This window comes from Didymella exigua (genome assembly GCF_010094145.1).
Source record: "Didymella exigua CBS 183.55 unplaced genomic scaffold M421scaffold_20, whole genome shotgun sequence".
Classification (NCBI taxonomy): Eukaryota; Fungi; Ascomycota; class Dothideomycetes; order Pleosporales; family Didymellaceae; genus Didymella; species Didymella exigua.
Window position 1 is genome coordinate 61,494 of NW_022984794.1, and position 26,630 is coordinate 88,123.

The 26,630-nt window shown below is 54.0% G+C and overlaps 11 protein-coding genes across 11 annotated transcripts; 8 read left to right on the forward strand and 3 right to left on the reverse strand.

Annotated features, from left to right (window-relative positions):
- Nucleotides 1–285: 285 nt before the first annotated feature.
- Nucleotides 286–1,388, forward strand: M421DRAFT_6634 (Mak16 protein; the record flags this gene model as incomplete). Its single annotated transcript, XM_033596314.1, has 2 exons — nt 286–295; nt 352–1,388. The coding sequence occupies 2 exons, from the start codon at nt 286–288 to the stop codon at nt 1,386–1,388; spliced, it is 1,047 nt and encodes a 348-aa protein (XP_033446971.1).
- Nucleotides 1,389–2,124: 736 nt separating this feature from the next.
- On the forward strand, nt 2,125–3,377 carry M421DRAFT_6635 (acid protease; the record flags this gene model as incomplete). The annotated part of the gene is made up of 2 exons (XM_033596316.1): nt 2,125–2,208; nt 2,256–3,377. 2 exons carry the CDS (start codon nt 2,125–2,127, stop codon nt 3,375–3,377), a joined length of 1,206 nt encoding a protein of 401 aa, XP_033446972.1.
- A 241-nt stretch (nt 3,378–3,618) lies between these two features.
- On the forward strand, nt 3,619–4,626 carry M421DRAFT_205382 (uncharacterized protein). The gene has a single exon (XM_033588160.1). It carries the CDS (start codon nt 3,774–3,776, stop codon nt 4,395–4,397), a length of 624 nt encoding a protein of 207 aa, XP_033446973.1. The 5' UTR covers nt 3,619–3,773; the 3' UTR covers nt 4,398–4,626.
- A 78-nt stretch (nt 4,627–4,704) lies between these two features.
- M421DRAFT_66763 (general substrate transporter) lies at nt 4,705–6,421 on the forward strand (the record flags this gene model as incomplete). The annotated part of the gene is made up of 3 exons (XM_033596351.1): nt 4,705–4,795; nt 4,846–5,632; nt 5,683–6,421. 3 exons carry the CDS (start codon nt 4,705–4,707, stop codon nt 6,419–6,421), a joined length of 1,617 nt encoding a protein of 538 aa, XP_033446974.1.
- An 833-nt stretch (nt 6,422–7,254) lies between these two features.
- On the reverse strand, nt 7,255–9,441 carry M421DRAFT_205378 (MFS general substrate transporter). Its single transcript, XM_033588159.1, has 3 exons — nt 8,210–9,441; nt 7,817–8,149; nt 7,255–7,771 (listed from the first exon to the last, which is right to left on the reverse strand). The coding sequence occupies exons 1-3, from the start codon at nt 9,128–9,130 to the stop codon at nt 7,370–7,372; spliced, it is 1,656 nt and encodes a 551-aa protein (XP_033446975.1). The 5' UTR covers nt 9,131–9,441; the 3' UTR covers nt 7,255–7,369.
- A 312-nt stretch (nt 9,442–9,753) lies between these two features.
- M421DRAFT_6638 (uncharacterized protein) lies at nt 9,754–10,806 on the reverse strand (the record flags this gene model as incomplete). The annotated part of the gene is made up of 1 exon (XM_033596321.1): nt 9,754–10,806. The coding sequence occupies one exon, from the start codon at nt 10,804–10,806 to the stop codon at nt 9,754–9,756; it is 1,053 nt and encodes a 350-aa protein (XP_033446976.1).
- A 1,692-nt stretch (nt 10,807–12,498) lies between these two features.
- M421DRAFT_102157 (uncharacterized protein) lies at nt 12,499–17,072 on the forward strand (the record flags this gene model as incomplete). Its single annotated transcript, XM_033586735.1, has 3 exons — nt 12,499–13,831; nt 16,643–16,872; nt 16,941–17,072. 3 exons carry the CDS (start codon nt 12,499–12,501, stop codon nt 17,070–17,072), a joined length of 1,695 nt encoding a protein of 564 aa, XP_033446977.1.
- Nucleotides 17,073–17,438: 366 nt separating this feature from the next.
- On the forward strand, nt 17,439–18,530 carry M421DRAFT_422326 (uncharacterized protein). Its single transcript, XM_033593120.1, has one exon. It carries the CDS (start codon nt 17,595–17,597, stop codon nt 18,414–18,416), a length of 822 nt encoding a protein of 273 aa, XP_033446978.1. The 5' UTR covers nt 17,439–17,594; the 3' UTR covers nt 18,417–18,530.
- A 196-nt stretch (nt 18,531–18,726) lies between these two features.
- M421DRAFT_66734 (S-adenosyl-L-methionine-dependent methyltransferase) lies at nt 18,727–19,947 on the forward strand (the record flags this gene model as incomplete). The annotated part of the gene is made up of 2 exons (XM_033596348.1): nt 18,727–19,025; nt 19,080–19,947. The coding sequence occupies 2 exons, from the start codon at nt 18,727–18,729 to the stop codon at nt 19,945–19,947; spliced, it is 1,167 nt and encodes a 388-aa protein (XP_033446979.1).
- Nucleotides 19,948–22,360: 2,413 nt separating this feature from the next.
- Nucleotides 22,361–23,786, forward strand: M421DRAFT_422329 (uncharacterized protein). Its single transcript, XM_033593121.1, has 3 exons — nt 22,361–22,747; nt 22,818–23,645; nt 23,747–23,786. The coding sequence occupies exons 1-2, from the start codon at nt 22,742–22,744 to the stop codon at nt 23,499–23,501; spliced, it is 690 nt and encodes a 229-aa protein (XP_033446980.1). The 5' UTR covers nt 22,361–22,741; the 3' UTR covers nt 23,502–23,645; nt 23,747–23,786.
- Nucleotides 23,787–24,429: 643 nt separating this feature from the next.
- Nucleotides 24,430–26,338, reverse strand: M421DRAFT_422330 (Zinc/iron permease). Its single transcript, XM_033593122.1, has 4 exons — nt 26,107–26,338; nt 25,914–26,056; nt 24,859–25,868; nt 24,430–24,808 (listed from the first exon to the last, which is right to left on the reverse strand). Exons 1-4 carry the CDS (start codon nt 26,186–26,188, stop codon nt 24,781–24,783), a joined length of 1,263 nt encoding a protein of 420 aa, XP_033446981.1. The 5' UTR covers nt 26,189–26,338; the 3' UTR covers nt 24,430–24,780.
- Nucleotides 26,339–26,630: the final 292 nt, after the last annotated feature.

Genomic DNA, 26,630 nt, shown 5'->3' on the forward strand with positions numbered 1-26,630 from the left:
GTCGGGGAGTCGAGCAGTCGGGGAGTCGCGCAGTCGGGGAGTCGCGCAGTCGGGAAGTCGAGCAGTCGGGGTGTCGCGCAGTGCACGCGTCGTGGTTCGCTCTCCTCCGCGGCCTCGTCCGGTTAGGGTTAGCGCACGAAATATTTCTGAGCGCCCTCACCAGCGACCGCCAGTTGCCAGCCAGCGACCGCCAGTTGCCAGCAGCGACCCGCGCAAACGTCCCGCACAGTAACCCGCGCCGCATCCCGCGCAGTAACCCGCGCAGCCCCGCCCGACGACCCCAACATGGCTTCCGGTACGTGCATGTCCACGGCCGACACAGCTGCGGGCCCGACCACTGACTCCCTCCAGACGAAATCGTGTGGTCCATCATCGGCACCGACTTTTGCAGCTACAAGCTCAAGACCACAAAGGACCAGACCTTCTGCCGCAACGAGCACAACGTCTCCGGCTTCTGCAGCAAGCAGTCGTGTCCGCTCGCCAACTCGCGCTACGCCACCATCCGCTCCGACCCTGCCACCGGCGACCTCTACCTGTACATCAAGGCCATTGAGCGCGCCCACCTGCCGAGCAAGTGGTGGGAGCGCATCAAACTGCCCAAAAACTACACAAAGGCCCTCGAGATGGTCGACGCCCACCTGCAATACTTCCCCAAGTTCCTCGTCCACAAGAACAAGCAGCGCCTGACGCGCCTGACCCAGGTCAACATCCGCATCCGCAAGCTGGCCAAGGAGGACGAGCGTCTGGGAGAGCGTCTGGTGCCCCGTCTGGCGCCCAAGATCCGGAGGCGAGAGGATGCCCGCGAGCGCAAGGCCCTGGCCGCCGCAAAGGTCGAGCGCTCCATTGAGCGCGTGCTCATCGACCGCCTCCGCTCCGGCGCCTACGGCGACCGCCCGCTCAACGTCGAGCCCAACGTGTGGAAAAAGGTCATGAAGGGCCTCGAGAAGGAGGGCCAGCTCGAGCGCGACGAGGACCTCGACGACGGCGAGCAGTTCGACCAAGACGACGAGGAGAACGAGTACGAGTACGAAAACGACAACGGCGTCGGCCAGGTCGAGTACGTGAGCGACGTCGAAGGCGAGTCGGACGACGACATGGAAGACTTTGAGGACTGGGTCGGCGGCCAGAGCCCCGACGAAGCCTCTGGCGACGACACCAACGACGGCGAGAGCGCCAGCGACGACAGCGACGGCGACGACAACGCCGGCGACGACAACGACGACGACGAGGCACTCAAGAAGGCGCTTGCCAACCTCAAGCGGAAACGCGCGGCCGCGCCTCCCTCGAAGCCGAAGAAGAAGCCATTGAGAGATGCAAAGGCCGCGAGGCGCGAGATTGAGTACGAAATCGAGAGGGAGCCCGCCGCGAGGGACACTGTGCGCAACTAATACCCTGCCTTTAATCCAGCATCGTAGACATGCTCCCATTGTAGAGAGGGACGGAAAGCACCGCCGCGTCTTGCCGCTGTGTGTTGCCGCCACTGTCACAATCTGAGCCTTGAACATGCAGCACCACATCTTGCGCTGCGTGTTGCCACTATTACAATCCACATGCCGGGAGTCTTGAACATGCAGCACCACATCTTGCGTTGCGTGTTGCCACTATTACAATCCACATGTCAGGAGCCTTGAACATGCAGCACCACATCTTGCGCTGCGTGTTGCCACTATTACAATCCACATGCCAGAAGTCTTCAACACGTTACATACAGCCAGCTCAAGATTGCTCTTCCTTTAACCACCACAGCTTTGCCACCTGAAACACCAATCATGCGTCGGTCCACCGTCAAATGAACCATTCGCCGAAAACACGAGCACAGGGCCCGCTCGGACTCGGGAGCTGTCAAACTCCCCTGCTAGCTACCACTAGTTCTATTTTTAGCTTCTATGCATACGAGACGCCAATCTCAACAGCAATAACGTTCAGGCACTGTATAAATTCCCTCTGTCGGCAATCCCAGACGCCTTCAACCGCCTCTCGCCTCACACTCGCTCCAGTCTCTCGCCTCACACTCGCTCCAGCCTCTCGCCTCACGCTCACTCCAGTCTCCCGCCTCACGCTCACTCCAGTCTCCCGCCTCACGCTCACTCCAGTCTCCCGCCTCACGCTCACTCGCTCCCAATCATGAAGACGGCCGGAATGCTGGCTGCGGCTACAGCTGCGGCAGCGTCTGTTGTCGAATTGCCAGTCCGCATCAAAGACACCTATGTACAACCCCCTCCGCCCTCAGCCATCTTCCCAACTAATCCGTCCAGTGTACGGCAGAGGTATCTGTCGGCACACCTCCTAAACCCTACCGCCTGCTCTTCGACACCGGCTCCTCGACCTCCTGGTTCACATCTACAGCCTGCACGGCCACCTCCTGCCCCTACCTGGCATCATACAACCGGACTCTCTACTCCGCCAACGCCTCTTCAACGTCCACAGATCTGCACTCCTTCTCCCGCATCTCCTACGTCGACGGCGACGGCGTTGCAGGCGCCGCCACCCGCGACGTCTTCTCCGCCCCCGACGGCAGCTTCGAGTGGAACCAAACCTTTCTCTCAGCAAACGAGAGCTCATGGCGCTGGATCACTGCCGACGGCTACCTGGGTCTGGGCTTCAGCAGCATTGCCGAGAACGCCACAACCACGCTCGTTGAGACGCTGCTCTGGGACGGCCAGCTCGACGAGCCGCGCTTCTCGCTCTTCTACGGCACCAACCTCGAAAACAACGGAACCCAGAACGGCGTCCTGACCATTGGCGGCAGCCACGAGGACAAGTACGTCGACGGCGAGATTGTCTACGCGCCGCTCAAGACGGAAGACCCGCACCAGCTCTGGCGCGCGCCCCTGCGCAGCGTCAACATCCTCGTCGCCGGCCAGGCAAACTCGACCGTCATCACAAACACAGGCTCTCTGCCCCACACCACCGACGCAAACGGCACCTTCCCGCAAGCCAACACCACGTGGCAAATTGGCAGCTCCGGCATCGCCGTCTTCGACACGGGCGCCGGCCGCGTCTCGGTGCCCTCGAGCATCATCGACGTCGTGTACTACAACCTCGGCTGGAACTTTACCAAGCTGCTGCACGGCGAGGAGCGCATCGAGTGCCAGCACCTCAACGCCTCGTGGGCGCTGACGTTTACCCTCGGCGAGGACGACGACACCGCCAAGGACGTGTCCTTTAGCATCCGCGGCGACGAGTTCATCGAGCCCGGCTCAGAGTGCATGCCGCCCATCGACACCAGCGACCAGGGCAACTTTGCCCTCGTCGGCTCGCCCTTCCTGCAGCGCTACTACACCATCTGGGACTTTGGCGCCGACAAGGTCGCCGACTACGCGCCCAAGATCGGCTTCGGCAAGCTCAAGAAGGAGTGGGATTACCTGTACCAGTAGGCTCGCAGTGGGATTACCTGTACCAGTAGGCTCGCAGTGGGATTACCTGTACCAGTAGGCTCGCAGTGAGGCACTGGGGGAGGATTTTTGTTTTTAGTTCTTGGACAAAATCACGCTCTGAACGCGTCGCTTTTGTGGCCTCTGTAGATGAAAAACTCTTCACAACTCACATCAATCATAACTAAATCCTGTTCAAGCTCCATGCCGAGCGGGACCTGCAGTACCTACCCCAAACTCGGCAGGAACGAGGCGAAATAGTGAGGACCCCACTGCGCCAGGCTCGCGTGTCGGAAGACGAGGCTTGCCCGGAGAGGTATCCAGCGACCTCCTTCTCGAAGCCGCGTCGAACATGCACCGTCGTCTGCCTCTCGCGGCTGGTCACGCATCCCCCAGAGTATGCGAGAATGTGTGTGGAGCGGCATCTCCACTTTCGGCAACTCGCGGAAGAGGGCCACGGCTGCGGTGAACGCATTGACACGTGGGCGGGAAAGGTCGTGTGAGGAGTGGTGTTCGGATAAGCGTTGTCCGCTTTTGTCCAAGGTCTTGAGCCGCGGAAGCATGTCTCCGCCCCATGCTTGTCGCGCGACGGTGGATGAGCCTCGTGCAAGGCCTGGAGAGAACCACACCCGTGGGAAGTACACATGTAGCTGTCGCTGTCGCCCAGCGCCATGGCTTGACAGCGGTGATCTTTTCGACCATCGTTCGTCCGTAACGCAGCGTCGGTACACATGTCCGCGAAGCCAGAGAAACGCAGACAAGCAAACCTCTCATACGCCGGCAGGCCTTTTGCGGCTTGATCGAACTCGGCACAGGCTTGATTCCAAGTCTCCGCCTCGTCACGAAGCGACTCCAGAGAAGCGCCGATGCTTCATCAACCTGACGCGACTCCGGCACTACCCAAAGCGGCAATCCGCCGCCGGCTGCCTTGCCAGCATGCAGCACGGCCGTTGTGGAGCAGCGAATCACGCATCGCGCCCGGCGCCGTTCGAGATCGACGCGTCTGCACCATCCCCCAAATGATGCGCTGATCCCCGCCTCCGCAACGCGGCTCAAGGACGGACGTCATCGCTCCCCACAGCCTGAAGGGTGATGCCCGTGGCTTGCGGGTGCCGCACGGCAATAGCGCACTAGTGGGATATGGACCTGAGGACGGACGCGGTTACATCGCTGGGACGGCGAACGGATGCTGCTTCAAAAGGCGGGCCAGCGCGCCGTTTGTCTTTCCTGTTGCATCTGCTTTTGCTTGCAACGCTCGGCTGGGACGTGATCGTCTCGTGGAATTTGTCTTTGTTCTTGTACGAGCGCTGAGCGCGTGACGGTTTCCATCATGGGCAAGAGATTCTACGGCCTCACGGGCACCAAGCTGAACATTGCCATTGCGGTGGTTGCGGGTACCGATTTCGCGCTTTTCGGTTATGGTACGTTCACCGCGAGGTCCCCCGTGCTAAACGCTCACTGCAATCTTTAGACCAGGGTGTCATGGGTGGGCTGCTCACCTTGCCCTCATTCACGCGCTACTTCCCCGAGATCAACACCCTGGAGCCGCCCAACGGCGATGCTAGCCACACGGCGACAATCCAGGCCATCACGGTCGGCGCGTACACTCTGGGATGTTTCTTCGGCGCTGTTGCGACCATCTGGCTCGGCAACATGCTCGGACGCAAGAAGACTATTTTCATCGGGAGTGTCATTATGATCATCGGCGCAGCCATCCAGACAGCATCGTTCAGTCTCGCCCAGCTCATTGTTGGACGTTGGATTACCGGTTTCGGCAACGGCATGAACACCAGCACGGTTCCCACATGGCAGTCCGAAACATCGAAACCGCATAGAAGAGGACAAATGGTCATGATTGAGGGTTCACTCATCGTATTTGGCGTCATGCTGAGTTACTGGCTCGACCTGGGATTCTCGTTCCTCGAGCCCAGTTCCATCGCCTGGCGCTTCCCCATTGGCTTCCAGATCATCCTCGCTATCTTCATCCTCATCTTGATCCCCGGACTGCCCGAGTCGCCACGCTGGCTCGTCCTCAAGGGACGAGATGACGAGGCGTGGGAGGTCTTGGCCGCTCTGAGCGACCTGCCAAAGGAGGATAAGAAGATTGTCGCAGAGTTGCAGGCGGTCAAGGACGTCGTCTTCGAGATGTCCAGGGGCGGATTCCGAGAGTGCTTCAAGACCAACCGCAACAGGAATTTCCACCGCACAGTGCTTGCATACGTCAACCAAATGTTCCAGCAAATCTCGGGTATCAATTTGTATGTTTCGAGGCTCCACTAGGTAAGAAGAGACACTGACACTGACCCAGGGTCACGTACTACGCGGCAACTATCTTCGAAGGCTCGCTCGGTCTTTCGCCGTTCCTGAGTCGTCTTCTAGCTGCTTGCAACGGAACAGAGTACTGGATCGCCTCTTGGATCGCCATCTTCACGATTGAGAGGTTCGGGCGCCGCAAGCTGATGATATTCGGTGCGGTTGGCATGAGCGCGACCATGGCCATCCTCGCAGGAGCCACCAGCAACGTCGAGAACAAGGCCTGCGCTCTTGTCGCAACCGTCATGCTGTTCGTCTTCAACTCCTTCTTCGCCGTCGGATGGCTGGGCATGACCTGGCTCTACCCCGCCGAGATCACGCCCCTCTCGATCCGTGCTCCGGCAAACGCCATCGCAACCACTGCGAACTGGGCTTTCAACTTCATGGTCGTCATGGTCACACCCGTCGCGTTTGCAAACATCGCGTGGAAGACGTACATTATTTTCGCCGTCATCAACGCCGCCATGGCGCCGAGCGTGTACTTTTTCTTCCCCGAGACCGCCGGCCGCTCGCTGGAGGAGATGGACGAGATCTTCCACAACACCACCAACCCCTTCAACTGCGTCAAGATTGCGAGAGAACTGCCTCACCGCTTCGACAAGCGCGGCAACTTGCTCATCGACTACAACGACACCGAGGAGGCAAGGGACGTCGAGAGGAGGAGAAGCTCGGTCACTGGCGCGTCGCCGGGTCTCTTTGACAAGGACAACAGAGAGCACAACGAGAAAGCCTAAAACGGCAGTTGTATTGAGTGGAAGCTGTGGCAGAGTTATATGCCGGCTGGCAGGCAATTTGTTGCCAGTCAGGTAGAGAATCAAATTATGCTCCTCAACTTGGCCGCTGCTGCCTGAACAAAGTCCTGGTCAGGGTCCAAGACGACTCAACCGTGGTACTGAATTCGCTAGCGTAATACGGTCTTGCACGATTAGATCCATTGTTTGCTCGTCCATCATCGCATCCTTCCCCCATCCGGTCGTATCTAAATATTCAAAGTCTTCCAAAACCAACCGCCCTCGTGTGCGAGGTATCCCCGTTGCGACTCCGGGTCTCCATGCACAGGTAGCATCACCTTCACACTAATACACGCGTACACTCCACGGCGCCTGACAAATGCAGCTATCACCTGGTAAGCCAAACGCAAAGCCCGGTTTCCAAAACCACAGCGCAGCCAACACCCGCGGCCGAGTTCCTCGTACTCGCTCGGCGTGAGCACACATGATAACCACCTCTCCTCTCAAACTCCCCGTTGGAATGATGCCGGGGCACCCTGCTCGCGGTAGTACCCGCAACAAGTCTGGGTCGATCTCGATGAGAAGCACGCAGGGGAGTATCCTTTGTCCAATTCAGCGGGTTCAACGTCGCCGCTGGTGTATGTCAGTGGAGGCTTGCGCATGTGCAAAGTCACATCGAGACCATTCGATCAAAGTATTGCAGATCCTCTCACCTCGCTAGCCTTGGCAGGTCATTGTGGGAACTGAGAGAGGGACGATAAGAGGGGGGAGACGCTGATGCGATGCCCTGCCGGAGCACTGCTTTGTGGTGATGACAGTGGAGTGTTGGCTCATACATTTTTCATGACGATAATGGGTCGTTTTAGTACACGCTGAGATTGGACTTTTTGTGCCTATGTAAGGTGGGTATGTATGTACGACCGGCTAATGGTGCGTCTGGTATGTGCAGATTCACAATGTTTTCAGTGTCGATTCGATGCCGGCGCGCTCCTCCCCGCTCACCGCCGCGACAGCATGGCCGTCATCGAGACCTAGAGCGCTATTGAGCGGAGGCTCGATGATATCGTGCTTCACTCGACCCCTGTCGCCCGTGTGACCTTGGGTCGTGATGCGGAGGAAAGGAACGAACAGCACGGCAAGGAAACAGACACCGAGAGCGAACCAGAAGACGGCGGCGTACGGCGCGACGGCATTGTTGGCGTAATATCCGGATTTCGGCGGGTTTCTCTCGACAGTGTCGAAGATGGCGGTCGCGATGCCGTAGCCGACCGCGGTGCAAAGGCGAGTCAAGGTCTGTAGCAGCGACCCTGCTATCGACTGCTTGTTTGCGGGCATGGAGGACAGAACGTACATCTAGTGACGTCAGTGAAGATCCTGGATTTCACAGCAGGTACCTACGTTGGCGACGATGAACTCAAAGTCCGCTCCAATGACGCACAAACACAATGCAGGGAAGGAGAAGGCCCAGTATGAATCGCCCTTTCGTTGTACTGCAGCGAGAACGAAAGCACCAACGTATGCCCACGCGCCGATGCCCATGATGCGCTTGTTGGAAACTTTGTGCTGGATCACAGCGGCGATGAAGTTTGCGAGCAGCCCTACTACGACCATGGGCAGCATGTGCACACCCGTCATAAGGGCGTTGTAGCCCAGCTCGACCTGGAAGTAGAGCGCGAGCCAGAACGAGAACACCGGGAAGCCGAGGAAGCCGAACGATAGGATGAGAAGGAGCTACACGTAACACCAGTCAGCAAATGTCCTGACACATTGCGTTCCTCCAGGGCTACTCACCAGAGAAAAGTCTCGGTCTTTGAACACATTCATGTCTACGATGGCGTACGGGTACTTGAGCTCCCACGCAATGAACGCGCCGATCAAGAGCAGGCCGACGAGCAACAACACGAGCACATACGGCGTCTTCCAGCCGTTTGGCGCGTCGCCCGCGAGACTGAGAGCTGCGCAGAACATTCCAATACCAGCGATGGTCATCCCAGTCCCTGGTAGATCCAGCCTCCTCAGAGTCTCCGCATCGAGCTTCTGCTTCGGCATCGTGTCGGTAGGCACCGTCACATAAGCGACAATCGAGGTGATGAAGTACGTGATTGCAATCAGGAAGAACCCAGCTCTCCAGTTGAAGAGCTGCGTGAACAGCCCGGACAGGATGGTACCAAACACGAAGCCGAGAGGGTTCCCGGCGCTGAAGCATCCGAATGCTCGGTTCTTGCGACGACTCGGTCGGTCGTAGATCGTACCGAGTACGCCTTGAGCCGGTGGGACAGCGGACGCAGAGAAGATTCCGAGGATGCCGCAAAGGACGTCAACGGTTATGCCATCCTTTGCGAAGCCAGTACCCAGACAGACGATGGAGAAGAGCACCATGGACCCAATGAACATGGATTTGCGACCGAAGAGGTCTGCGATGCTGCCAAAGAACAGAAGTAATGCTCCTGCAGATAATGAGCATGCGGCGTTCATCCAAGTGACTTGTGCATTAGTCATGTTCAGGTCTTTGGCAGCGAAAGAGCTCATCACGGTAATTGAGCCGGTCAGAACGCTGGTCATGGCGACCGCCATGGTGACTGACAGCACAAACAGACACTCTTGGAGCGTCGACTTGAAGCATGCTGGTCGTGCATTGGGATCTTTCTCGTCGTGATCGCTAATTGATAACGGTGGAGGACAACTGCCGAGCTCGGGATCCGGGGTTGACATGGAGGCGGGAGGCGGGAGGTTGAGTGAAGCAGAGGTAGAGGTGGCGGTGGTGAGAGGGCGTGAAAGTTCAAGTCTACAATAACATACTTAAAGCTCGGCACAAAACAAGTGAAAATTGAAGCTTCTAATGCGAAGTGAAAGTGTGAGCGGTGTCCACGATTTCTAAGATGCGGCGTCTCTTCCGCACCAGACCCTTGCTAACCGGAACCGGGAACGCTTTTCTGGAACCTGGTCCTTCACAAATGGAAATATTTCGCGGCGGCACACAATTGAGGCACGGCTTTGAGTTGCGAAACGGTTGGTCTTTTGTTGCTTGTTCGTCCCGTGCCTGCGGTGAGTGTGCCTCACTGTTTGGATCGCTTAGCCTAAGATGCCTATGTAAATGAGTTGTTCCATGTCCGGGCGGCAGTGAGGGTGCTGTTGCCGAGAGGTTGTGTCTTTCATGTTGGAGCAAAGTACAATCATGCGGCTGATTGAGCACTCGATACTACTGTCAAACAGTAGGCCCTCTTGGCTAGCTTTGAGCACGTCCTGCGTTCCGGATGTTGACAGGCTGCATCCAGCTCGCTCGCGACAGGAAAAAGTGCGAACATGGGTATCATTTTAGTAGTGTACACGTACTCTTACAGCTTGAAGACTTTCCAGTCTCCAAGATTCATCTCCCTCAATTCGCCTCCGAGTGGGCCTTGCGTCTCTCGGCCATCGACCCAGACCTTTCTGCCGGCCCAGTGCTCGATGAATCCATCTGGTCCAGACACGATTATCAGCTTTGAGCCCTTCTCCTGTGATGTGCTGGCCATCCTCTGCATGACGTCCTCTGGCTGGATAAAGGTCTTTTCCTCATCAACGTAGTATTGGACCTTCAATCCCTGTGTTGCAATCGTATTGTTCGCCTTTAACGCATCTAGCTCCTTCACGATGAGGCCTTTGTCTTGCAGTATTTCGCTTTCAACAGCGTCATCCTTCGAAAGGCCGACCAATGTGGCAGTCTCGCTTGATCCAACGAGGATGCTCTTCCACCACCCCAATCGGTTCTGGGGTGAGCTTGCAGTCTCACGGTCGTCGCTGACACCACCGACGCACTCCTCTCGCTTCCGGTTTGCCCAAAGAACCTGCATTTTACTTCCTGTCCTCCTGCTTAGAGCCTGCGCAACTTGCATTGCAGGTGCAATGCCCGTTCCGCCGGCCAGGAAGATGACTTCTTTGACATTGCGAGGCAGCTCAAACTCAGCGTTGGGACCGCGAAGCTCTAATGTTGCTTGCTCAGGCAACCGGTGCAGATATGTCGATACCTCCCCTCCGGTCTCTTGCCGAATCAAGAGCCTTATGTTCTGAGGTGCGTCCTCATCCTTCCTTCCATCGGTGGTATGTGGTAGCGGTGTATAAGCACGAGCAATTTGCAATTGTGGCTGCTTGATTTGTATGCTCCAGACGCTTCGCTTTTCCACCTCCTTCACACTTTGCGAATCTGGCGCGCCGTTTGCGTTACGTAATGTGAATATAGCGCTGGTCGACGACACAGGCTGCTTGTTGATGAGTGTGTACGGCGTGAATGTGTGCGGATTGAGCGATTCGTCGGTGGGTCTCGAAGGACCAAAAAAGCGGTACGCTGCGCCGCCTGCTGCGGATGTACCGAGGACGATCAGGGGACCAGCCCGCCGCCTGACCCAGGACATTGTGAAAATAGGAAAGTGAACGGGCGAATGTGTTTTGAAGATGACGCTGGCATTATTGTCGGAAACCTGGGGAAACCTGAATCCAAGGCTGGTGGCCCAAGCTCTTGAGCTAGTGAAGACATCACCTTCGGTCTGACCTCTGCAATGGTTTCCAACCATCTCAATCTTGGATCAAGTCCTACAGACGCTACAGAGGCGAAATGGGCGTTAGGTGCCTCATACGATCCGCCTTGTCAGCACCACCACTCTCTGCGATGAGACTACTAAAGACTACGCAGGCCTATCAGTCGACGGCAACTTGCGCCTGACATCGTGTGAAAGGTAGGGAACGGATGGTGTAGTGATTCCTCCGGTTCCTGCAGATACAACTTACGCCTTGCCAACGGTAGCCTGCGTGCGTCGTTCCTTGATGTCTTGGTCGGGTACAGATCTGCACTGCAGCGACCACGCTCTCATTACTCCGAATCGGATGCAGTCTATCAGCAAATGGAAATGATAACCGCGGATTACGTTGAGTGGTTCGAGGCGAGGCTCTCCGTTCGTGTTGTGCATGCGTCGGCAAGGATCCAAGACATATCTGTTGCGCGTCTTACCACCCTCTACACAACTTGGATCCAACGAACGCGCTTGCTCCCGCTCCTTTCTGGATTGCTCAACTTCCAGATCTTCAGCCACCGAACTTAAGTCTTCCAATTCAAGAGCTAGATAGCGTGGGGTTCATTATACTGCTTGATCTCTTCATAAACGATCACAAACTAAAGAGGCAAAAATGGCCGATTGTTTTAGCTTCAAACTAACCTTACGTTAACGAAACGATCAGGCTAAGAATAGGATACAGCTTACGAGCTTCACCGATTGCTGTCCAGCCCCAACATGTCTTGGCTTTCAGCCTGATTGCTACTCTACTTTGATCGAGCAATTGCACTCAAGAGCTTCGGGGCGCGATCGAATACACGCCTTCCGAGATCATAGGTGGCTGTTTGTTTATGAGCCTAGTGCTTTTGTGTAGCGAGGAGCAACCACAACAAGAACAGTGACGTCTTCCTGCGTACGCCGCATTGCACACTGGCCGAACTGTTCTGTCGTGATACACAATGCGAGCATCGATTTCCCCTTTCAGTGCATTCAACCCGTATCTCTTCAACTGTAAATTGTGCACCCATGTCCGTGGCGGCTTGGAGCACAAGGCTCTGCATAGATTTGGGGGCCGATTCGTCAGCTCATACGCCACAGCCTTGTGTCTACAGTGCACCCCTCTTGGTTCACCAAACGTGATAAGACTAGATAAAGCCCCGACATCGAATGATGGATTACTTGCTATAACAGGTCTTGTTCCGCTTTGTAGCGACGTCGAACGCTCGCAGTTGAAGCAGCTTTTTGCCCAGCATGAGTCGGTCTCCTTCGCCAATACCAAGGCCAATGTTTTCACCACTGCAGCTGGTCTCTCCACCCATCCTGCAAAGTGCACCTCAGAGTCCCGATGTTACGTTAGGCCGTGATGGATCAACGGTGGCATCGACTTTCGTGCCTTCCACTGCGTCGCTAGATCGCACTTTCAGCTACGACCGCGAAGGAGCATTCTCGAAGCCAAACATCCCAGAATTTCGAATAGAGATGGACCAAGGAGATGAAGAGTCCCTTCTCAATCCAGGTAGTAGCCAGAGAAGCCAGAGCACGAAGCATTACGAACAGATGGATTCCTGGATGGAACTCGCGAAAGTTGGGACCATCAAGTTCCTGATGACCATCTTCCTTGGGGGTGCGCTCTGCTTGTGTTTGAAATCATGGGAAGGGTTTCACAAGCCTGTAGCGCTTTCCAAACACGATGTCCAGATCTTTAACGCGCTCACTATCGCTCTCTCGATCTGCTTAGGTCTCAACCTCCTGACTTCGCTCAAACGCTATGCAATCTTCTTGCGCTGGGCGATAATCACGAGATACTGGGTACCTATAGAGATATTTGACCTTATTCTGGGCATCGATGAGCTCACGAATGTCGCCAAACTTCTCGTTCTGTCTACGCCGGCACTCGAGCATAAATGGCTACTGGGTAGATCTCGACCATGGCGAAACTCTCATCCGGGTTGTAGGAGGAAATTCGCTATCGCTTGCTTCATCTGGTTGCTCATTAACATTGGTAGTCAAGTCTTGGTAGCCTCCATAAGCTTGTTCTGGCCCATGGAGTCGTACAAGTGTCCACTTACAGAATACGGATCCGTCGCGGTAGCGGACCTGTCGAAATGGGATAAGGCAGAAGCCGGTTCCACTGTTCATTCCTCCCGGGAAGCAGCCTGGAGGTTTGGCTTGGAGGCACAGTCTTGGAGCAACTTTCCTGTTGCAGAAAAGGCCCCCGACCTATCTCAACTACCAGGGACCCCAATCTACAAAGGGGAAGACAGCTTCGAGTATCGCTTCTACTATCGTAATCCAGAACGTCTTTACAGCGACTACCTACCTAGCAATCGCATTATGAAGGCATGTGCAACGTGCAAGCAATACCAAATACTGAGCATGGCTTCTGGAAGTCCTAGCCCTGGTTTGCCAGAGACTCTCTTCGCTAAGGCAAAATTTCTGGAAGAAAACACCAACGTTTCGATACCCCTCTACGGTGAAGGGATGGTCCTATGGCAAGCTATCGTTGGCGAAACGTGCGGCGCGCGCTGTACGCAGCTCATAGTCTTCCAGAAGAACGGATCGAACACACTCACAGCAAAGAGCGTCAACAAGGATTCCTTGTGGATATGTGAGAATGAAGTGACTAACATCTCGACAACTGGTTTTGGCACAAGTCATTTTGGCATCAGTACTACAGACACGGCAATCTATGGGACGGATACCTTTGCCAAGTTGGCAGCGGGCGCCATCGGCTGGACTGGTTATTCTCAGGGAAAATGGTTAGATCGTCAGTGGCGCTTGTACACACAAGATTCTCCGTGGTCTCCGAAGCACGTGCTCAACACCCACGACGTCGAGGAGATAATAATGCGCTTCAGCATTGGTGCAATCGCAGCCTTCGATAACCATGGTACTCGGCACAACATCAAAATAAACAACGAGACTTGCGACGAGAAAAGCCAAGCGCTCAAAGTCACATGGAAATACATCTGGATCAATCTGGGCGCAATAGTGACTGTTCAGTTCAGCGCGTTGTGCTACCTACTCATACGCGCAAACAGAAGTATCGTGCGAGACTCGAGCTACTTCAGCATGGCCATGCTCCTGCGGCCTATTCTCGAAGTTATTGACGATGTGCCAGGCCGAATGGCGATGAGTGGCACTGAGATCGCGAACCACCCCAAGTTGAGAGGCAGGAACATTCGGTACGACTATAAGGAAAAGTCAGACAAGACGAAGCAGGTAACAATCTATTTTGAGGATCAGTTTAGAGGCCACATGAGGAAAAAGTGGCCATCTGGTGATTACAGTGGTTAATCGTGATGTTGAGGTAGTCAGGTTGAGCACTTGACCGGACGGAGCCAGGCGGATTTTATCTTACCTACAGCATTCGAGAGGTACGTAGGTACAAACCAATCTCCTCACTTCAAATGCTCTCGGCCTCGCTTGATGGCACTCGACCCGAGGTCAAAGTGTCAATCTTGGTGGAAAACAAGCGCGCACGAATGGGAAGGAACTCTTCGAAAGGGGTCTGCCTCATTTAATGTCCTGCGAATAATCTGGTGAAGCATATACTCAAATAATGTTGAGCCTTTTGCATAATGTCCTTGTCTCAGCCCTCTTCGTTTAGATGTACTGCAGTCTTACACAAAGGCTGACGGATGCCATATTGCACAAGACTCTGAGCCTATCAAGACGTCATCTCTACTGCAGCAACGCTGACAAGTCGCAACCTCTGGGCATGGCTTATCTTGAGCTCCTTGAGAAACAGCAGGTGACGCCTCCCTCTCACATGCAGACCACTCTGTTCAAATAGCCACTTCGGCCCCAAAGCAGGATCGGCTTATTGCGACTCGCGAGGTCCGACGTCCTCAGTCTTGCGAGATGTGATGTCTTCTTACCCTGACCGATGATGAGTATCAGGCTAGGTGCATGCATAAAAAAGGATCGCATGGGGCCCGGAGGCGTGCACAGCCTTTCTCCAGACAGCTAAAAACAGGATCAACCCAGGTCGTTCGCACCTGAGCGTTTTTATCTCCATTACGAGTGGCAATTTCTCATCGACACTCACTTTGACTGATAGAACATCAGTTCAACAGGCAGTATGTATCAGACTCGATCTAGTTCCTCACTGTCTGTTTCCAGTGCAGACAGTCGCACCTTCCGAGACACGACGGGCGAAGACATTGCATTGCAGCCTATCTAATGTTTATCTCAATCACCAGATCCATACTCTTCCGCTTACACAACAACACTGACCGATCAAAACTTCATCCCGAGCCTCGCCTTTACTGAACGTGAAGACTCCCTTCAGCAACTGTTGGCAGCACATAGCAGCGACGTCGGTCACAAACAAGGCAAATTTTGATAGCGCAGAGGCACGAAATAAGCTATTCAGAGTCAGCATACTGCGCTTTCCCGCAACGGTCTTCTGCAGCGGTGTCCTCTGTGTCTGCCTGAGGCCTATGCGGGATGGCACATAGCTTACCCACTGTCAAGGAACGATGTCAAAGTTTTAAACGCTCTAACCATTGCGATCTCTATCTGTCTAGGTCTGAATCTCTTAGGTTCGCTAAGGAGATATGTTGTGATCCTTCGGTGGCCGATCCTCTCACGCTCCTACACGTCGGTCGGAGACTTGACCTTGTGCTAAGCATTGGCGAGCTCACCAATGTCGCGAGATTGATGCTGGGATTATTTCCCTGGTTCCCTGCCCTGCACTGGCGAAGGAAGAAGAATCCAGGCCATGTGTCCAAAATCAGGAGATCGACTAGACATACAACAGGAACACTCTGCCTCATCTGGCTGCTGATCAATCTCGGGAGCCAAATCTTGGTCGCAATATTAAGTCTATTTTGGCCAATTGATGCGTACGAATGTCCTTTGCTATCGTATGGAACCGTTTCGGTTGCGGATCTCAGCCGATGGACTCTCGTTCTTGATGATTCTAGCCCTGTCCTCTCGTTGAACGATTCTTACAAGGAGGCAGCTTGGACTTATGGATCTGAAGCCGCGAGTTGGCAGAAATTTCGCTCCGACGAGACCATAAGCGATCTATCAAAGCTTCCGGGTACGTCACTCTACCATCACGGGGATGTCCACATCTGAGAATATCGCTTTTTCTATCGGAATCCAGAGCTGCCATGTGGACACTACCTCAGTAACCGTTTCATTCAGATGAATGCATCATGCGAGCAAATAGAGGTCAATAGAACCGTGGTATGGAATGCAACCGACCCAGAAGAATCTTATATCTCCGCTCGAGCAGCGAAAGAAAAGTATTGGACGAAATATGGCGTTTTCGAGTGGATGGACTATAGCACATCATAGTCTGCGATAGACTATGGTAAATGTGGCCCCCGCTGCCTCTACATCATGGTCCTGCACATTCCTGGGATTATCGCCCGAGATACCACACGACCATCGTTGTGGATATGCAACAACACCGTTTCTCGCGTTACCAAAAATGACTGGGAAGGAGGCCTAAAAATTCGGGACGGCAATGAGAAAGTTTACGGAACAGGTGAATTTGCGAGGATCGCGGCTGATGCCATCGCCTGGACCGGTAACATTCGTACCTCAAGCTCGAGTTCATCAGGTGGTCAGTGGGCTGACGGTATTCAGACGCGGACTTATCTCCAGAATTCGGCATGGGGACCGACTGCAAATGCAAGCACGGAAGAGATTGAACATAGGCTTATGCACTAGTTATACCACAAAGCTCTCGCTGCTTTCGATGACCATGGTGTCCGCCATCAAATCAAGACAAACGAACTTGTCTGCCCGAAGGATAGCCAACAGCTCAACGTCGATTGGTTACATATCCTCGGCATTTTGGGTAGCATATGTGCTATCCAGCTTGCTTCACTGATCGGTTTAATCGTTTTTGCCAACCGTGCGATTATCCGTGACACAAGCTGCTTAAGCACCGCTGTGCTTTTGAGGCCGGTGGTGAATGTTCTTTAAGACGAGCCTGGAGCTACAGCAATGAAGGATGTGATATCAGGGAACATTCAAAGCTGCTATACAGGAGGATAAAATATGGCTACAGAGAAAACGCAGACGGTATGCCGTATAAGATCGCAGTCTTCTTTCAAGGCCGAGATCCGAGCGAGATACCTCCGGAGTGGGCTTCGGGTCGATATAGATGATGGAACCGAGTGCGAAGACAGTTTCGGTATCTTCAATTTTGAATGCAGAGAGGAAGCATGTATCGCACATGCGGATGGACTTACTATATGGAGTCTGGGCGGTTAAGGATGTGTGCAAAAGGTCTGGCCAAGATGACGGATGTTCTCCTTAGTAGGTATCGAGTGACTTTCAACGCGAGTCAATGTCTACATTTCGGCGTTTGACTCTGGTCTCGCGTAGTGGCATTCTGTGTTCATTGGAACCGGGCAAACTCACCAGAGATTACGTCAGACGCTAGCACAGCCCTAGGGCGGTGCCTTTCTCGCGACTTCCCAAAGCGTGCTCTTGGCCATCGTTCCTACTCGAACAGGCACATGCAGATACCAGACTTGATGAGGCTTTTGCTAAGGTAGTCGCCAATGCGATAGTCAGCAATGAGTACATAGGTAGGGCAACCCGCGCCAGCGTGAAGAGCCCCTCCACAGCCATTACCCAAGCCACCACATAGTAGCATAACACACAAAACTGTATCCGCATGCAAAATGTTCGATAGAATACGCGACAAAGCTCACGGTCGCGATGAAAAGGGACCTTCCTTTGATGGCACTCAGCAACAGCAAGCACCCCAACCTGCGCCGGCCTACGTATTATCTTCATCCTACCAGTCACCTCCGCCGTTCCAAACCCACTTTGCTTCCATGTCGATGCACTCAACAGACGATCTGCGCTTCCTACGCTTTCCACCCCAAGTAGTCGACCAATGCCGCAAGATAGTTTTGAGCGTCTGGCGCGGCGGTATCCAGAAGGAAGGTATGTACGGCAGTTCGCAAGAGTTCAAGCTGTCAGGCTATCCCTGGTCTGCTATGGGCTCTGATGCCATGGATGCACGTCGCCTGATTGCTGCCCTGCTTGGAACGCTGCACAGTATGGGTTGGGTTCTGACGTTGAATACGGATGTAAGCAAGAGTCTCAACGACAAGGACACGCTCCTCTTCCGCTACCAGTCACCAGCGCCTGCTCCGTGCGATTGGTGCAGCATAAGCTTCTCGCGGAGCGACAGGATCCGTTTGGTCGATATGTCGCCCGAAGTATGCCAGGCGCTGCCTGCCAGACTCGGTCAAGAGTGGGTAAGCAAGGTCAGCCAGTATGGGCCTGGTATTCAGGAGATCAAGTTCCATGGCTACCCATGGGCTGCAGGAGGAAAGGAGACGATGAGAGTTCGTGAGATACTGCTCACTATGCTGAGCGTGTTGGAGGAAGAGGGCTGGACGGTGTATGCGAGCATTGATCAGAGCGCGTCTGGAGGCAGCCAGAACACATCTGAGACTGACACAGTGAGTCCTATCTTGACGATAATTCAGTGATATTCGTTCGCTGACTCGAGCAGTGGCATCTCTGCCGACCCAAGGGTTGGATTCGAGGGCAGCCTGTGTATCACGGTCGATGATAGGGTTTTCTGTCTGACTGCACTCAAGTGTGAGCGAGAGTCAATGAGTCGATGTAGGTAGATGCTGATGATGGAATCCAGGTTAATTAGTCTGCCACTTGTCAGAGATCGGGTGAAGATGTTGCCTCGTGTGCCGTTCGCTTTGGATCGCACCGAACGCGTGGGTCAGATCCTTGTTCGTGCTAGTGACATGCTTCCCCAAACACGATCATGAATCAGTAAAGAACATGCCACGCGTACCGACGGCGCTCCTGCGCAAAGCGCGTACAATAGATCTATTTCTTCCAGCCCTTCTCGCACCCTGCCGCGACCTGCATACCGCCCAGAACGAGCTGCGATGGCTCCGCGAACATGTCGAGAAAGTCGCGAGAGCGCGACGCGCCAAAGGAGACACGCTGGCCAAGGGCGCTTTGCTAGGCCAGCTAGTCGGAGAAAGAGCAAAGGGAAAGCCACTCCAGTACATACTCGGCTCAGAGTATTTTGGGAGCCTAGAGATCAAGTGCAGGCCTGGGGTGCTCATACCGAGGTGAGACGCAACCAGGCGTATACACAATAGCGTAGAGGCTCACGACATGCATAGACCAGACACAGCAGCTTCAATCACACATCTGGCGAATCTCGTTCGAAATGCGCAAGATCTACCGAACGAAGTACGAGTCCTAGACCTCTGCACCGGCACGGGTTGCATCCCAATACTCTTTCGTCATGAATTCGCTGCGAAAAGAAAAGACGTCGACCTGCGCATCATTGGCATTGACATATCACATGAGAGCATAAGCCTCGCGCATCACAACCTGCGCAACAATGAGATTGGCAACGAAAGAAGAAATGGCATGACGAGTTTCGCGAAGGCGGATGTCCTCGCAGACCCCTTTGACAATCTGACTCCAGGAGCTCCGTTGCCGGTGAAAAACCTATTGAATCACAACAAGTGGTCACCATTTTGGGACATACTCATTTCCAATCCACCCTACATCTCACCGTCGGCTTACTGGAGGACTACAATGCGCTCAGTACGCAAGTTCGAGCCAAAGCTGGCACTTGTACCTCCACCGAGAGCAAAGTTTGACGACACACAGCAAGGGGACATGTTCTATCCGCGGCTCTTGAAGATTGCGGAGGAGATCGAAGCAAAGATCGTGCTTCTGGAAGTTGCGGACCTGGAGCAGGCACTCCGAGTCGCACGGCATGCGCAAAAGCTAGACGTGTTTGACGGCATTGAGATATGGAGAGACAACCCGGATACCTCTACCTCTCCCGGTCAGCCCACGAGTGAAGATGGTTTCCAAATTCACGGGGACGGCAACGGTCGCTCTGTTGTGTGCTGGCGCGGCGTAGGAGGCCTTTGGCTAGGCAAAGCGATCACCTCGAAGCCGCAAGCACGGCTTCAAGATGCAACTAGGGACCATAAATCGCGCGATCACTTTCTGTCCGTATTTTCGTTTTGACTTGAATACCAACAAGCTTCAGCTCAATAATGGAACATCGAGGTTTGCCAGAGCCTTGGGAAGATGGAAAGAGACCGAAGCCAAACGGTAAGCACCCCTTGTAGGGCTCCGATGAGGAAAAGTAGCGAATAGCGCCCTGTGGACATCTAGCCTACGCTAGAGCGGCGATTGGACGCATGCGGCCTCACACGTCATGTGCTTCGCTCACCGACTACTGCGACGCGTGCCTGTCACGCGCCCGTGGTACAAAGACCAAGTTCCGACGGCGCTTGTCCGACGTCAGCGCTTGTCGAATGCAGGCTGACGCAGGGAGGGGCCCGTGAAGATCCGGGGTACTTGATGATCGAGACCCCAGACAGCGATTGCAATCCCACGCTCGACTTGAACGCCTTGAGGAAAATTGAAGACGCAAACGAAGATGCATTTCTCTTTGCGACTATATACAATTGTCATGATGTTCCTTGCAGCATGCACCTTTGCGCTAGCGGATCCTGAGGTACACACAACTCTTACCTTCGAGGTACGTACCTGCATCTTCCCCACTCATTGTATGTAGCTGACAGGAGCGCAGGGACTGCACCAGGATAACTCTAAAGTGCAGAAACTGTTGAAAGGTCCACACTCCGTACACTCCTACGCCTCTGCAGAGCACCAGCCCATGCAGGCAGCATCTGAAGCGGGCTCAGCCGAGCGACCCGTTGGCAAAATCGTCGTTGCAGTGGTCATCTCAGGTGTGCTATTTGGCTTAGGCATGGGAATGTGAAGCATTGCTACAATTTCCAACAGCATCAGAAGAAGCCTGTAGTCTACTCTTTAATGGACGTACAGTGGCTGAGCCGGTGGCTGAGCTCACCGCACAGGGCCATGACATCCCAGGTAACCCTGATACAGAAACGCATCTCGAGTGGATATTCCCACCCTTCATTGTGGCGATATTTCTCGAGTTGTGCGTACACTGCCAGTCTGCTCTCCGGTCCGGCGGTGCAGCTAGGATACTGGGCCCGCGCCATCGGCTTGAGTTCCAACTCAACCAGTGCGCATTGTGCATCCGTGTGATGGCTATGAGTAGCCTTCGTATTGAGGGTCTTACAGGAAATATCATCCCACGAGCTTGGCTGCCATTGTCGACCCGCTTGCGACGATGCTTCTAGGTCCCTAGAGGGATTGTGCTTGGGTCGCTACCACAATCACCAATTATCAACCGGGCTGATGTTTTGCTCACATCATTGCGGATACGCCATACTCGTTGTCGATTTCGCTCTGGGAAACCGCCCCGCCACCACAATCTCATCCTGGACAAGAAATACCTTCGTGCAGTCCCGAAAGACTCGATCGATAAGACTCTCGTTCGGAGGTCGCTCGCGTACTGTGAGTCCAACCACGAGTCATGCGACGTTCCACCGCCACATAGCGGACTGCAACTGCTGCTTACAGACGAGTGAAGTGGGATTGTCTCATATCGACGGACAAAGCTCACTGCTTTGCATTATCCCACGTCTGGGGCAATGCCACTCAAGTGCAGCTGAGGGAAGCTGATCTGAAGAAATTCCGACGCGTTGGGTCATTGCGGAGGGTTTGAAACACATCGTCGCCCGTGGTGAAGTCAACCATGACTTTTCTGAAGGGTCTAGAAGAGTCCTATCTCTGAGTCGGTGCTCTTTGCATCTTGTAGGATAGCCCAGGCCGCCACACATACCTTGCGAAGATGGATGTGATTTACAGCGGCGCAGTGTGTACTCTCGTGGCTATGGAAGGCCAAGTGCATTCTCTTGCCAGGGGCATTACCGAACACAAGGCCATTCGACGCACGGTTCGAGAGCGCCGACTACACCATAGCTCGTCGCCGTTCTGATTTGGCTAGTGCATGTTCATCGAGTACGCATGAAGGCAGGGGCTGGACTTTCCAGGCGCGAATGTTGTCTCTAAGGTGTCTTTACTTTACCAATGAGCAGCTATAGTTCCATTGTAGGGAAGCGATCTGGAGTGAGGATCGCCTCTAATGTTTCGACCAGGATTTCGACGCTGCCCGCGTTCTCCCGTCTCTCTACTCAATACGTCAGAAGTCGGACACAGAATTAAACAGCTTTGACATGTCCTTCGCTTCGGATCAATGCTTTTGCAGAGATAATATATCTGGGATAGCAACCTCTGAAGATGCATGAGGCTCGAGGCGTACCGCCATGCTCCGTAGATCGACCTTGCACTTGCAATGAGTGCTTGCAGGCCATACTCCATTTGTCTCCCAATTTCTGTCCCAAATAATTGTTCATGCATCCCTGTTGCGTACTCTTCAGTCTCTTTGCAGGCCTCGTATGTTGCGCTGCTGGATGACCGAGGGCCGACGCCTTCGCCGCCATCTCCGAACTTTAAGTGCGTCATCATTCGCGGAAGGCCCCCGAGCATCTGATTACTCCGCCACTTCATCAAAAGCGCCTTCTTTTCGATACAACAAACATGTCTGTCGCTTTCTTCCGCTTGTCACGGGCTCGAGCGCCTTGTGTACGTAGCTCGCGCGCCTTCTCAACAACAATTCCACACCTACAGTCGCCCGCACGATCTATACCTTACACGGAAACATGCCCATCGCCAACATGCACATGCGCCGCTGCACCGCCCGAACTCGACATCGATCGAAAGACGCCGCTGTTGAACACCATGGCGCCATATACTGAGCAGGTACTTCTCGCCACAGGGAAAGAGGATTGGACAAGCAATCTCGACGATGACGAGGGCGTCACGGCAGACTTCGTCAAAGGCCTGAAGGGCGTGATTGGGAAGGGTGGCGAGGCGTTCGATGTTTGTAAGCTCCCTGCAGACTGGAAAAGCTGTAGTATGCATAGAGACTATGAACACATACTGACACCTAGTAGCCATTCACCAACGTGCTAATCACCGCGAGCTCGTTACCAGCGACTAAAACCCCCAACTCGACAACCGCATACCTATTCCCAAGCTTTCAGCGCATACGGTCGATTTCACATACCTCAGAGGCTTTCAGGAACTTCGCAACCGCATACCTCAAAGCGCCGAAGCTGCATCCCATGCACGACGGTCTCTCCGCTGCCCAAAAAGCCGCCCTTACACGCAATATGTCGAAAGCCACGCTCCTGCCTACACCGGAGCCTATCACCAAGCCTATGGTTCTGATCTGCGGACACGGCGGCCGCGATCAACGATGCGGTATCCTTGGCCCCATTCTACAGTCATCTTTCCGCAAGGAACTCGAACGCAGAGGGATAGACGCAGACGTTGTGCAAATCAGTCACATCGGAGGACACAAATACGCTGGCAATATCATTATATACTTACCTCCAAGCTTGGACGAAAATGCGCTGAAGGGGAGCGGGATATGGTATGGGAGGGTAGGGCCGGAGCAGGTCGAGGGAGTGGTCGAGGAAACAGTGATTAAGGGGAGGATCGTGGGGGACCTGCTCAGGGGTGGTGTCATGCAAGGCGGTGGGAATATTGGGAGGATTGTTGAGGCTCAACTAAAGGCGGAGAGGAGCGAGGAGGACCAAGGGAAGCTGAGGTTGAGACCAAGGGCAAGAGCTTAGCATTGCGCGCTCTACAAATTACCGAGGCGCATCTTCTCTCAAACACGGTGGAGGCAACATGACCACCCGTCTTCAGCGCAACACGAAAAACCATTTTCATTGACTTGTTCGAACATGGTGATAAGAAAAAAAGATTCGATCCCTGTATGTTCCCTGTCGGCTCGCAGATCCCCTCTCTCTGAAACCCCAACTGCCCAAACCGAGCCGCACGCAGTTTCACACCCTGTATCCGCTGAGCCTCTTCAGAAACAACTTTGCATCAACGTCCCTGCCTCGCCAAGCCCACCGGCAATCGATTCGCCATGGGCGAGGCCTCTGCACCCGCTGTCCTGCACCCTCGACGCAGCTTGGCCCAGCCAGGTCCAACGTGGACTCAATACTGACTTCCGGTATTTCGCTCCCCGAGAGCAAGAGCTTTGCGGCGGGGAGAGTGCCGGTTGCAGTGGCGTTTCGGTGTGTTGGGAAGGCTTTTGACTATTGCTGGCAGGCGATGAGTCGTTGGATGGTCGTATATAAAGAGAGATGATTGGGAGAGATGGGACGAGCAACGAGCGCGACGTTCTTCTCTGTCTCTGGCTTCATGGCGAACCGTTGTTCAGCTCTTCATCTTGGCAATAGACCTCTGCTCCGACGGATTTTACTCTCCCAAAGGCGAGCCTTCGCTTCCAGGCTTTTTGGTGGCCTCTGGGACTAACTCAAAGCCCATCCTACGGTGTGGAAGTCGGCGACAGCTACGTTGCATACAACGTCATGAGCTTCGCAGCAGAAGATTGTTGAGTAAACAGACATTCACGCCCTGATGTGGAGTCCAATCGACCAAGTCTACTATGAACAGCCTTTGCAGAAGCTTGTTCAGTACCTGAGACGGATAAGAACTTCAAGCCACGAATTCCTCGTCCAAATGAATATAGTACAGCTTCTTGATAGGCAACTGAATACATGATGTTATTATACTAGAGTGATCACATTAACGAGAGAATGGCCGCCCCATTTTGTGAATGGAAAGGATCAAATAGCCCAAAATTGAAATAGCCGTGAAACGCCACGTCCATATCCACCTATTCGTATAAAGATCGTAGCTGCAGAGAAACGCAGGCGTGGGAAAGTTCTCAGCACACAATCATGATAAATAAAGGCAAGTTCGTGGTGACAGTTCTCGGGTAAGATTTGCCAAGGCCTTAAGGATCCTGAGCTATAATTACTGCAACGTTGACTCTATAAGTCGTCAAATCTGGCCTTGGCACGCAAGATGTCAATAGTGCCTAGCAGCAGGGGTCACTTAGGCAAACGCTCCTACGATCGCCATACTATGGAGTATTAGCATGCGAAACAGTGGAAGGTCTAGATGAGAACTTACCCAGCAGCACCCATGAGCACGTAGATGAAAGCACGCGTCTTGTCCTTGCCGGTAAGGTTGTGGTTGGCCTCCTCAGAGAGAAAGTCCTCGGCAAGTAAATCGACAAGCGCAGCGTAGATGAGCAGACCGGATGATATGGCGTTGAACACACCTACAATGATGAGACCGAAGGCGCTATTCGGATCGTACGTGCTGCGGGTGAATAGACCGATAGCCTGGCCGATAGGAGCAGTGGTACCAAAAGCAACCACCAACGCCCATGGCTTCCAGCTCCCGTTGGGGTAAGGCACAGCTGCGATACGCGATCCGAGACCCAGACCCTCGAACATCTGGTGGAACACAATGGCGGTGAGCAGGACGATGAAGCCTTCTGCCGTGATGGAAACGGTCATTCCAACGAAAACGGAGTGAAAGAGGATGCCGCCTTCGATGAGGGTGATCTGGAGAGACTGCTTCTTGAGAACCATAGGGTCGACGAATTGGTTCTCGACGTCCTCGTCGAAATGAGAAACCTGCGCATCAAGACCCTTCTCTTGAGGATAGCTTGGGAGTGCGGGCATCGCGCGGTTGACCATGCTCACCATCTCTTCGCGCTGGCGGACGTACTGCTCGTAAAAGACAATGAACCATGGTGGCATCTCGGATCGCGGCTCAATCTCATCGTGCTCCTTGGGGAAGGTGAAGTTTTGGGCCGGGTATGTATTGTCGACCCAGCCCTTCTTGTCATCGCGAATCGTGAGCATGGTCTTCTGTGAGTCGTAGCTGTTCCTCTTCTCCGTGATATTGTTCATTGCAGCCTGGATGCCTCGAGGTGCAGCACCTCCGTTGAACTCATCGCCAGTTGCGCTTCCATGTGAGTGGCCACCAGTCTTTGCATTCAACCACATCTCCACCGTGAACAGGATAAAAAGCGAACCCATCATGATGACACCGGGAAGAGCAGGGTATTTGTCCGTGAAGAGGTCGGGAAGACATGGATTGTTGAGAGACTGGAAAGCTGTGGGGAGAAGCTGCAGATATCAGAAGCCGTCAATGAACCATGCTGCTGTACGTACATGAACAAAGGCAGTAGCAATCAGGACACCGGTACCGAAATGCTTGCAGAAGAAGAAAACCTTCGGCGGAATCTTCATCCACTTGACCTTCTTTGCGACGACTGGGAATCCACATCCTCCGATGGACGCCGCGAACACGATGACTATACCAAGATTAGGATACTGCAAATACAGTCCAGGAGTGCTTACTTACACACTGCAGCCACGTGCAGAGGAAAATCGTACGCGGCGGCGTCTGTATCGCTCCCGCACTTTGGCTTCTCTACGGGAGACATTATGACTTGAATAGGTATTAAAAATTTCGAAAGAATCACAAATTATGAATTAGAACTGCCAGCAGGGTTGTCGCCAGCGACAGAGTTTGAAAAGAATTAAGAGAGATAACGGAGAACGACACTCTTCCGGAGAGTGTTGTTTGAAGGTCGGACCCCAGGTTGAATGTATGGTACAGGCTGGGCACGAAGAGCTCGAGGCTATATGTTCGCCTCCGGGGTTCGATCCACCACAGAACCACTAACCACATTCTGACTGATCAGTACGACTCTATAACACATCAGGTGGAATAACAGAGAATGCAGTGATCCCTGCCACAGATCTCGCGTTAGGGCAGGTGCTCCACATAGGAGCGCGGAGGTTCAGACGTTGCCAGGAAGTGTCAGCGAGGCTTATTTCAGGAACGTGTGGACCACAAAAACAACAATGATCATGAGGCTGCAA